This window comes from Hyla sarda, chromosome 3, assembly GCF_029499605.1.
Source record: "Hyla sarda isolate aHylSar1 chromosome 3, aHylSar1.hap1, whole genome shotgun sequence".
Lineage (NCBI taxonomy): Eukaryota > Metazoa > Chordata > Amphibia > Anura > Hylidae > Hyla > Hyla sarda.
Window position 1 is genome coordinate 352711665 of NC_079191.1, and position 12455 is coordinate 352724119.

At 44.5% G+C, this 12455-nt stretch overlaps 1 protein-coding gene across 1 annotated transcript; it reads right to left on the bottom strand.

Moving 5' to 3' along the window:
• Positions 1–251: 251 nt before the first annotated feature.
• On the bottom strand, positions 252–11548 carry LOC130362690 (heme-binding protein 2-like). The gene is made up of 4 exons (XM_056567588.1): positions 11382–11548; positions 6918–7047; positions 3144–3312; positions 252–1455 (listed from the first exon to the last, which is right to left on the bottom strand). The coding sequence occupies exons 1-4, from the start codon at positions 11526–11528 to the stop codon at positions 1281–1283; spliced, it is 621 nt and encodes a 206-aa protein (XP_056423563.1). The 5' UTR covers positions 11529–11548; the 3' UTR covers positions 252–1280.
• Positions 11549–12455: the final 907 nt, after the last annotated feature.

The following is a 12455-nucleotide window of genomic DNA, read 5'->3' on the forward strand; positions in this document are numbered from 1 at the left end:
CGATTTCTTATCTAGATGATAGGGAAATCAGGTGGCATGGAAAACTCCTTTAATTTGCCTTTTGTCTGTCCAAGCCATTATCTTCCCCAGATCCCTCTGTAATAGTATATTATTCGGATATATACTTATTTTTTTACTCTTTTTTTCTGCAGTTTGGAGCCCAGTGGTAGTTTTCCCTAAATCATGTAAGTAACACTGTGGCTGATTGGTGCAGCTGAAGTGTGGTATATAAAAACTTAGAAAAGCCGAAGTCTACAAATAGTATTTTAATGTTACAAAATCATTTAGTTACAGAAAAGTGTGTGGTGGCCCAGTAAGCGTTGTCACTTTAAGGCTGTTTACTATGTGAATTGTCATGTGATTGTTACCGAGAAGGTACCAGTGACCAGGTGATCCCAGGGGTGACCTATGGGCTCCCTGCTAGTCTCCCCCTGGGTGGAGTTAGCTAGCTCTCTTTCCTTACAAGTCTTTGCTGAGGTCAAGTCGAGTCCTAGAGAGTGTCCAGAGTCATAGGAGGCCTCAAGTCCAGTCTGCAGCCACAAACAGCTATAAGTAACCACAGTCTCAGTATTGTCAGTCATCATTTGTCAAGTCAACATAGCCTGCATTAAATTTGACCATATCTACTACAAGTCCCAGGAAGCCCTTAAGGTCTGAGTCACTGATCACCTCCTTGGGCCCTGGCTGAACTGTATAGACTTTACCATCTGTCTACCCTCAGTAAAGCTACTGTTATCCTTAACTTGGCATCGGAGTCATTATTGCCCCAATGCCTAGCAGTATACCTTTGGGTGGTATCGAGGATAAACCATGCCCTGGCGTCATGAATACAAGGGGTTAATTGCTTCTGGCCTCATCACATCCAGTTACCACAAGTGCACTTAAAAGGGGTGCTCCGCTGCTCAGCGTTTGGAACAAACGGCGCCAGGAGCTCATGACGTCATAGCCCCGCCTCCTCAATGCAAGTCTATCCATAGACTTGCATTGAGGGGGCGGGTCATGATGTCATGAGGGGGTGGAGCTATGATGTCACAAGCTCCCGGCGCTGGCTCCAGCGTTTGGAACAATTTGTTCCAAACGCTGAGCAGCGGAGCACCCCTTTAAGAGAATGTTACTTCATACACAAGACAATGCTAGAGATATTATGGTGTTCTTCCAGGAGCTATTTGGTATAATCTTGATAGATTGCATCTTTTTGTTAATATAGAAGGCATGGGGACCCCAATAGGGCTAAGACAAAAGCAGTAGAGGGCTAAGTAATTCTCCACTGCTAGGTAGGTTTATTTTGCAATGTACCACACTTCATTGTGACGGTTAAATAATGTAAATGGATCATTGTAGCCGGCGCGTACGTAGTATGTCTCATCAAACTGCAAACCAAGGGCCTTCAGGTCTTCTGCTAGGGCTTTAGCGTGCTTTTCATACATAAAGCCTAAGGCATATCCTCCAAATTGCCTTAAAGAGAAATTGAAAACCTCAAATGAGTGACAGCCAACAAAAGGGGAACACAGTACATTTTTACAAGCCTATCTAGACAGTTTTCAAAAACAGCTGGACAGCCCCTTTAAGAAAGGGCCAGTGGCCATCTACCCTTTTACTGTCACTAGAAGAGCTTTGTGTACCCTGATCACACATCTTTTTACATGTTCTTCCGTTCAAGACATGAGGTTTATAATTTGCAAGGAACCCATCAGATAGGCACGACTTTAATTTTAGTATTAGGAGTAAATATTAGGTGATGAGCGGAATTCTACAGTCAGGGGGTGTAAATGTTTTACAGTGAGGGGTCTGTATGCCTAATACACCCCCCCTGACTGTATAATCCCTTCTATTACCTGATATCCACTATAATTCCCTGAATTGTCAGACAAACTATGAGCCCACATATGGGAACAGGAGGGCGTACCAGAAAACTAAGGCCATGTTCACACGTTTGAATTTCCCTGCTGGATTCCGCACGGAAATTCCACTGTAGCAGAATCCCATTGAATTAAACAGGATTCTGCTGCGGAAGATGTTTCTGGCATGGAAATTCCATTTTCCATGTCTGCAGAAAAAAAAAAAATGAACATTGTTCATTCTCTCTGCGGACTCTGCACTGAATGCGTAGTCTGAGGCGGTGCATTCCTGTGCGGTCCTAGAGTTGTTTATGATGGCCCCCGCAGTCTGCAGAATGTCAGCACAGAGATTAATTCCGATGTGTGAACATTGCCCAAAAAGATGTGTGATCAGGGCTTCCCAAGCTATTTGATGATAATTCATTGCTGGCTTAAAGACTGCAGCAGTTTGTTTATTTACCGTATTTTTCGTCCTATAGGACGCAGCGGCGTATAAGACGCACCCTATTTTTAGGTGCAAAATCTAAAAAAATAAAGATTTTGAACCCAATAGTGGTCTTCAACCTGCGGACCTCCAGGTGTTGCAAAACTACAACTCCCAGTATGCCCGGACAGCCGTTGGCTGTCCGGGCATGCTGGGAGTTGTAGTTTTGCAACATCTGGAGGTCCGCAGATTGAAGACCACTGCATAGGAGGTAATATTCACGTGTCCCCGCCGCTCCGGACGCGTCACCGCTGCCCTGGATGTTGCTCCATCGCTGTCGCCGTGTCCCCGTCTCTGCTGCCGGCCGGGTATCCTCGCTCTCCGTCGCCGCCATCACGTTGTTACGCATGCCGATGCGACGACGTGATGACGAGGAAGGAGAGCGCCGGCATACAGGGGATCCCTGAACGGAGAAGACACCGAGGAGGCAGGTACGGTCCCTCCCGGTGTCCTGTAAGCACTAACCCGGCTATTCAGTCGGGCTGTTCGGGACCCCCGCAGTGAAATCGCGGCGGTCCCGAGCAGCCCGACTGAACAGCCGGGTTAGTGTCACTTTCCCTTCAGACGCGGCGGTCAGCTTTGATCGCCGCGTCTGAAGGGTTAATACAGGGCATCACCGCGATCAGTGATGTCTTGTATTAGCCGCGGGTCCCGGCCGTTGATGGCCGCAGGGACCGCTGCGATAGGGGTGTATTCGCCGTATAAGACGCACCGACTTTTTCCCTCCAGTTTTGGGGAAGAAAAAGTGCGTCTTATACGGCGAAAAATACGGTAAATAAAACAACTGAACCACGATTTGAACGTTGCTGGTAAGGACTTACCTCACATATGCAGAAAATTCAGGAGATTTCTTAAGGTGAATTTCAGGGTCTGTAGGTGTTGGAGGATTTTCTACTTCATGTGGTACAAAGAAGGACATTGTGGAACTAACAGATGATGATTCTAATGGAACATCAATTGCCACAGGTACAGTCATATTAATGGTCTGTCCTAAAAGGGAAAGACCGGAAAGTGAGAAGCTTCACGTACACTTAACATTTAGCCGCCAAACCAGCACATATTACTCCCATATGCAATGCGGGGGGGGGGGGTTGTGAGACACACACCACAGTTCTTATAGTATCCAAATGTGGTGAGCCACAGGGTGTGATATGAGGTACACATGGTGTTGCCCCGGGGTAGATGGTATTAACCCCTCCATGTTTGTGATGCCAGGGTGTGATTTAACCTTAATCATCCGAAAGTAGCAACGCTAGTCCTAGGTTAGGACGGAGCAAATAATATTCCAAGGCCAGGTTAAATGTAGCTTTAACTGAGGTAGACAGATGGTACAGTCTATACAGTTCGGCCAAGATCCCAGAGAGGAGACCAGTAACATGGGGACCTTGCAGCTTACTGGGACTTGCAGTGACTTGACAGACTATAGGTGCAGGCCAGGCTGACTACAATTGACTTGACTGAAGATTATGAGAGATGATAAAGACGACTTAACTTACTGACTTGTGGCTGCAATTTAGGTTTAGGCCTCCAGATGTGCTGGACACTGACCCTGAGACGTCTCGACTGAACCTCAGCAGGAAAGAATCACAAAAGAGCGATTGCAGCTCCTCCCTATCTTATAAAGGGGGGCTGTGCAAGGAGCCCATAGGCTACCTGTGGGTCACCTGGTGCTCTCTGGGTAATATGACTTAAACACGTGGCAAACATCATCATGTGACCAACGACAAAAGGTCCTTTACACTTAATATACAACCTATTCACATTAAGGGGAACACTGCAAGAGAGCGTATTCCAGGAATTTTTTTTTATATATATCAACTGGCTCCAGAAAGTGAAACAGATTTGTAAATTAGGGTAGAAAAACAGACATGGCGCACATCTACAATCTTGTATAATGATCTGATTGCTTCTCAGCATAATATCAAAAACTAACAGGTTGTTAGTATACATTTTTGATCAAAAAGTACAAGCCCACTCGCCACGACAAGGCCACCTATCCAGGGTGAGTCCCTAACGTCCCTAGCATAAAATGGCGCAGCACCGGGCGGCGACCACCACCGCTGCGACGCCAATGCCCACAGGGGGGAACGACCCACCGGCAGAGCAGCCCCAATGCCACTCAAACCAGTCCATGGGCCGCACCCCCCCCCGCAGACACGGCGCCACGGCAGCAACGGACACCGCGCAGAACCACACCAGTGTGAACCGGGATGTAATAGCTCACTTACCATGCCCTCCCAGTAGGACTGGGAGGCTACTAGGAAAGAAATGGCCCATGTGCAGCTAACTGGCTTGTACTTTTTGATCAAAAATGTATACTAACAACCTGTTAGTTTTGATATTGTGCTGAGAAGCAATCAGATCATTATACAAGATTGTAGATGTGCGCTATGTCTGTATTCTACTCGAATTCATATAGAGGGACATTTATCAATGTTTGCTTATGTATTCTTTTTTTTTGTAATTTTTTCCTTACTTTTTTTTTCTTATGTGCGACGTATTTATCAACTGGTTTCAGCCTGTTGATAATTTTCTTTCACGTGAGCAATTTTTCCTTTTTTACTTTGGTAGTAGCTTTTTCTGCTCCATGTTTGAGCTGGAGTAAATTTTGTCAATTTTTAACGCTGTTGCGACTTTTTTTTGCGCAGTTGCGACTGTCGCAGTTAATAAATACCTGACTACCCGTAGTCCATTTTAAAATTATTACTACATAGTTAATTTTTGGAAAACTTGCTTTTCTCGCTTTCCAGTCAAAATGTCGCACGAAAAATCGCGTAGTCGCAGTTGCGACAATTATAGTAAAGAAAACCTGACTAAACCCGTTGATAAATGTCCATAATTGTGATTTCTATCTTCCCCCTTTTTTTTTTTTTTTTTTGAACATGTGCTGCAATCTTCCCCACCCCCCTCAGCCCAAACCTATATAGGTGGTAATTAGCCACACTAGGGCCATTTCACTCTTAGCTGCCTCCCAGTCTGACTGGGAGAGCAAGGTAAGTGAGCCATTACACCTTGTTCACACTGGTGTGGTGCGGGGCGGCGTCTGTTGCTGCCGTGGCGCTGTGTCTGCGGGCGGGTGCGGCCTATAGACTGGTTTGAGAGGCATTGGGGCTGCTCTGCCAGTGGGTCGCTCCCCCCCCCCCCCCCCGTGGGCACCTGTGTCGCGGCGGTGGTGGTCGCCGCCTGGTGCTACGCCATTTTATGCTAGGGACGTTAGGGACCCACTCTGAATAGGTGGCCTTGACGTGGCGAGTGGGCTTGTACTTTTTGATCAAAAATGTATACTAACAACCTGTTAGTTTTGATATTGTGCTGAGAAGCAATCAGATCATTATACAAGATTGTAGATGTGCGCTATGTCTGTATTCTACTCAAATTCATATTGAGATTTGTAAATTACTTCTATTAAAAAATCTTAATCCTTTCAGTACTTATGAGCTTCTAAAGTTAAGGTTGTTCTTTTCTGTCTAAGTGCTCTCTGATGACACCTGTCTCGGGAAATGCCCAGTTTAGAATAGGTTTGCTATGGGGATTTGCTTCTAAACTGGGCGTTTCCCGAGACAGGTGTAATCAGAGAGCACTTAGACAGAAAAGAACAACCTTAACTTTAGAAGCTCATAAGTACGGAAAGGATTAAGATTTTTTAATAGAAGTAATTTACAAATCTGTTTAACTTTCTGGAGCCAGTTGATATATAAAAAAAAGTTTTTTTCCTGGATAACCCCTTTAAGGATGTGCGGGGACTCAACTTGACAGGACTATGGGAGTATATCACGGACTGTGATACTACACAAACACTTTCATTAGCTTTTGGCTGAATGAGGGGTAAGCTGCTGTCAGAGCTGATTCCAGATCCATAGCTTGTAGGGTGGGGGGTTTAGAATGTCAGAGGCCCTTGGACCTTCAGCCAAACTGGATTTAGCATGTGTATAGGAACTGCTGGCCAGTTTCAGTGCATCACTAAATTGGCCATGGCAGAAAGGCAGCATGGCTAAATATTTCCCAAGATATGTATTATGCCCCAGGGGGCTCAAGTCAGAAGCTCACACCATACACCCCCCACCAGCACCATGACATGTATTCACATGATGGGTCATTAAGTGGTTAACCACCATCAGCCACACATCCACTTTACACAGAGCGAGGTATATCAGATACCAATTATTTAAATGGCCACATAAAAGTTCCCATCAGCTGACTGATTAGCATTTGCACATTCACCAGAACGATTAGGAGAGCTGAGCTTTATAGAAAGACCCAAGGTTTACCTAAGGGTTCAGAAGGCCCCCTCCCCAACACATTAGGGGCCACCACTAAGTTTCAACTATAGAAGTACAGCTACAGGTCTACCCAGGATCTATAACCCATATAAGTGGTTACAGTGCAGTTACATCCAGTGATTCACAGGGGGTCTTTAGTTGTTATTGTTTTTCCTCCATCTGACCCAGACCACCATGCTAATTTCTTACAGCCACAACTTACCTACAGTTTGTTGTCCAGGCACTCTTGGCTCCATGTGTTTTTTCCAGCACCCGCCCCACAAGCCTCCCATCCTTCTGCCCTCCTCCCCTAGCTATGCTACTGACAGAACATACCTTCTGAATTCATTCCTGTGATATATTTAAACAGGCGTCTGAAGCTTTTCATCATCTCTATGCCAAATACATCTTGTACTAGTGGGGTCACCACCCAGCGGGTTTCTTCATAATGCCGATGTTCAAAGTTCTGAAAAAAAATAAATAACCTCAATTAGAATACAAATGGCATTGGCCTCACCCACACCACATAGTACCAAAGTATCTAGCATTATAACGTCACCTATTTAACAAACTACTAGACCTATCTACAGGATTAAATGGGCACTATCAGATTCAAAAACTTTATATGTTGTACATCTTGGCACAACAATTACCAGAATATTCTTCATAAGAAAATTATTTTTATATAAATCATGTCTTCTAAAAACCGCCACAAGGGGTCTCCATAACATCCAGAACATAATCCTGTTAGGCTGCAGCATCATCTTTGTCCCAATTAAAGCACAGGTTCTGACAAAGTCCAGTCGTGGTAACCACGAGTTAAACCCGCGACCGCCACTACGCTGGGGTTAGCTATTTGGTTCTTGGGGGTGGGGGGGGGGTATGAACCCAGGGTCGGATGGTATTAACCCTTAATGTTACGTGACGCTACTGTAGTCTTGGTATTTCCCGGGGTACTACAGGTCCGGGGAACTCCGTCTCCCCACAGGCTAGCAAGGAAAGAATTGACTCCACACTAGGTTGCAGTTTAACGGAGGCTTTACTAACTTGAAGATAGGTGGTACAATCTCCACAGCGCTCAACCAAAGTCTCCCAAAGGTTTAACAGACAGTCTCTAGAGGACCACACAGCTTGCAGTGCCTGGACTTGATATTGCATATATGCTTGGCTCTTACGGCCGGAGTAGGAGTTTTAGGTCTGTGCTATATTAGGCTTGAGAGTAAAGTCACTTACTGAAGTGTCGGTAGATTTGTGGCTTTTCGCTGGAAGATAATGAATTGTACTTTAGGAATTCTCTGATCAAGGCTGAAGTGAAGGCTTGATATTTCTCCACTCTGTACTCTGAACTGAAATGAGTTGCTGTTTCTTCACTCTGAACTCAACTTCTCTCCTGAACTCCTGCACAGCTTCTCTCCACTGAACTCTGAACTCCTCTCAACACAGGAAATGCCACCCCTTATAAGGGAAGGCTAAACTAAAGCCCATTGGCCAGGCAGCTGTGGATCATAGAGTTGTCTTTATCCCCTTTAGGATTTACAATAAAGTTACATACAAGTAATAACATAATATAACACCTTACACAAAAGTTTAGTCTAGCCCTCAGTCCTCCACTCTCACATACCCTGACTAAGCATGAAGTTGCTAGGTAACATACTTAAAGCTACAGACACCTAATAACGGATTGCTAAGTTATAATAGTGCAAATACACATTAGAAATGGTTGAGTCCCTGCAGGGGAGCCCCCAGGACACTGGAGGTCTCAATCTGACAGGGCCTACAATACCTTGACACAATGTACCTGTACTGGGACACCACACAGTGAGTGAGGGTGGGACAAGCACTCCTGTCCTATCAGACTGCAGCATAAAAGGAGGGGGGGGGGGTTACAGAGGAGCCTGCAGTGATTGGATGAAAACACCCAGCACAGCTGTTAGACAAATATTTTATGTATATACCAGTGTTTTACTTGTCTGTTTGGCATGTGCTGGGATCCTTTTCAAATTGACTAAATAAAAATGTTAACTTTGTTAGGGAAGCTTTTGCTTTACTCTGGCTAGAATACCACAAGGTGTCACAATTTATTTGACCCAATGATGCATGGCATAGCTTGGATTTAACTACAAATATGAATTATTCTAATGAATATGGGGAAATTATCAAAACCTGTACAGTAGAAAAGTTGACCAGTTGCCTATAGCAACCAATCAGATTACTGCTTTTATTTTTCAGAGGCCTTTTTAAAAATTAAAGACGCGATATGATTGTTATGGGAAACTGGTCAACAGGTTTTGATAAATCTCCCCTATGTTTTTTGTTTTTTTTATAAAATCACTAGCTGAGTACCCAGTGGTGCCCGGTTTTTCCTTCCTAATCCTTGTTGGGGAGGAAAATCAACAAAGGAGGAAGCTTTTGACTTCATATCCCATCCTCATATATTGTAGTCCTATCCCCTCCTCCTATCCCGTAATATGTATACCAGTTATTGAAATATCTCCAGCCGTACGGAAGTTATGTGGGAACATACATTTCCTATTGATTTGCATGGGACTTTACACAAAAACCCCGACCCTCAAAAATGGGGGTAGTTAGGGGTTAAATTAACTATCCTATATTTTAAGTGGACATATAAGTAACATGTGACCAAGTATTATGGAAATATCTCCAGCCGTTTAGAAGTTATGCAGTAACATATATTTCCCATAGACTTGTATGGGACTTTAAACAAAAACCCTGATATAGTCAGGATTGGGTACTGAGTAACCTTTTTTTGGATATGACATGTACTCTTCAAACTGTATGACCACTTTCTAGTAAAGCTGCATTTACACCACTTTTTCTTCATACGGTCACCGGATCACTATCCGACTCTGGTCGGCTCATTCAAATTAATGAGATGCGGGCCGGCGTCAGATAGTGACTTTTAGCCCCGTATAGAATGCCATGGTTTTCAGTCTGGCCACAAAAGCGGATATGGGACAAAAAGGAGCCGGTGACGTCTAAAGAAAGTGGTGTGAAAGCACCCTAAGGCTATTATTAGTTGAAACCTGCTTGTGCAATATTTTGGCTGACAAGGTATGGAGACTCACATATTCTTTACACGCAACCTTTTACTTTTGTAAACTTTGCATGATGGAGTAGCTTCGGGTTCAGCTGATCAATTTTTTTTATTTTTTAAGGGGTCATCTCTGGAAACAAGCTTCCAAAGGAAGACTAGTTTAACCCTTTAATGTAATGTATTTGCCTTCTAAGCTCTAAAGATAAGAGTGAAGGCTGTAGGGAAGTGATCTCAAAACTAGACTTCCAGATGTTGTAAAACTATGAGTCCCAGCATGCCCAGGCAGCCGACAGCTGTCCGGGCAGGAGTGAACTGACCGACTGGTCTGTTTGGATGTGGTCCGAGGGCTCGGCCGGGTTAAGGGTCTGCCGCCACCGCTATAACTGAGGATCCAGGACACTTGTCCCAGGTCCCCGGGCAGACAGCGCTGCTTTCTGTTGTATGTACAGCTTCTGTTTGCTGGCTTCCTACTTGACTACCTGGATACCTAACTTTATACCTGGCAACCTAACTATGTACATACCTGGCTGCCTAACTACCTAGCCAGCCAACTACCTACATATCTGGCTACCTGCCCTTTTACTGTGCAGGACACCAAGGAGGGCATTATTACAGTTTGTGGGCCTATAGATGGGAAGATTGTGTAGAGGAGGACACTGGAAAAATGCAGAGTCTGACATGTATGTCCTGCAGATGTGAAGAGATCCACATGGCGGTCTGATCTGGATGGAGAAGAAAAGGAAAAAGGACGCAGCCGATCAGAAAAGACGTAATTGTGTGTCCCTAGATGTAACTGTAAGCACTTCTATGGTGTATACATCCTGTGTACAGCTGATATGTACCACCATATGGTCCTGCACATAGTCACTTATATGGTATATAGAACTGTGTATAGCGATATCTACTGTATATAATCACTTATATAGTATACAGATCCTGTATAGTATACTGGTCTGTGTACAGTATGGCAGTATTACCCAGTTGTGTGATGGTATATGTTTCCTTCCTGTATACTGGTATTATTGCTCATGGAAATAATGTTACCTATGTGAAAGGGTTTCTTACATATATTTTTTTTAAATATTGTTTATTTTGTGTGTGGAATTTGGGTGTAAAAGGGGCGTGGCAGAAGTGGGACCAGCAGCGGGGGCCCTCTTATTTATTTATTTATTTATTTATTCCTGAGGGGTGTTAGTCGGCCCCTGTGTCTTGGAGTTGTAGTTCGCAACATGTGGAGGTCTAGCTTGGAGGCCACGACTGTAGGGTATACCTCTAACTACAAAGAAGCCGTTTGAAGCTTGAACAATAAGTGCTCCAACTTACAGACCGCAACTTGTCTGAACAGCTTTCACTTCTGAATTCATAACATAGTGGGAGTCACCCAGCTTTCCCAGAAACCTAAATATCCTACCTCCTTAACTATGCAGTCATACAGGAACATGTGAGGCTCCACGGCATAACTGGGCAGACTACCCATGCCAGAGTTTGGGACACAGACCATGCAGTAGTGACTACCAATACCAACAGGGACCCTACTTTCCCCAGGGATAGTTATGTACATCTGAAACAGCAGTCACATTTCTGAACCCCTTGACATCGATGAGCTAGATATGTTATGGTATTACATGTAAAGGTCAACAAATAAGCCAATTTACAATTATACAAGGACCTGAAGGCTGCAAACACTAGGCAAGGTGGATCATCTGCAATATTAGGACTCCGCAGCACTTCCTCACCATACTTACCTCATACTTTTTCAGCAGCTGGTAGCTGGGACAGTCATTGGTGCCACAAAATGAAGGCCGTTGGGTCTGACTGGCAACATCTTGTGCAGTCACTGCAATCCCAAATACAACAAGCAGCCCCAGCAACAGTTCACTCTTCGCCTCCATGACTGTGGATGACTGTGTGGAGCAGCCCAGCTACTCTTATAGGCGGCGGAGAGGGGAGGGGGAGCTTACATAACTTTCCCAAACAAGCAGTTAAGTAAGGCATGGAGTCATCTCCCACCGCCCTCACGTGCAGACAACACTGGGAATGTGTGCAGGGTTTTATAACTTGTCCTCCCATGTTATCTAACAGCTCTATCCATGTTTTACCTTTTTCAGCCAGAACAATGGGGATAAAATTAAATGTGTGTGTTCCAGTATTACATTAAAATGGCTAAAGATATTAACATGAAACTTGGCACATGTTACTTATATGTCAACAACAAACATAGGATAGGTAATTTAACCCTTACTCACCCGCATTTGCCACGGGCGGGGTTTTTGTTTAAAGTCCCACACAAGTCAATGGGAAATATATGTTACTGCATAACTTCCAAACGTCTGGAGATATTTCAATAATACTTGGTCACATGTTACTTATATGTCCACTTAGAATATAGGATAGTTAATTTAACCCTTAACTACCCCCATTTGTGAGAGTCGGGATTTTTGTTTTAAGTCTTATGCAAATCAATGGGAAATGTATGTTCCCACATAACTTCCGTACGGCTGGAGATATTTCAATAATACCTGGTACACATATTACAGGTCGGGATAGGAGATCGAGATAGGAGGTCGAGATAGGAGGTCGAGATAGCAGATCGAGATAGGAGGTCGAGATAGAAGGACGGGATAGGAGGTCAGCATAGGAGGTCGGGATAGGAGGGTGGGATATGAGGACGGGATAGGAGGTTGGGATAGGAGGTCGAGATATGAGGACAGGATAGGAGGTCGGGATAGGAGAACGGGATAGGAGGGTGGGATAGGAGATCACGATCGGAGGTCGAGATAGGAGGTCGAGATAGGAGGATGGGATACGAGGTCGAGATA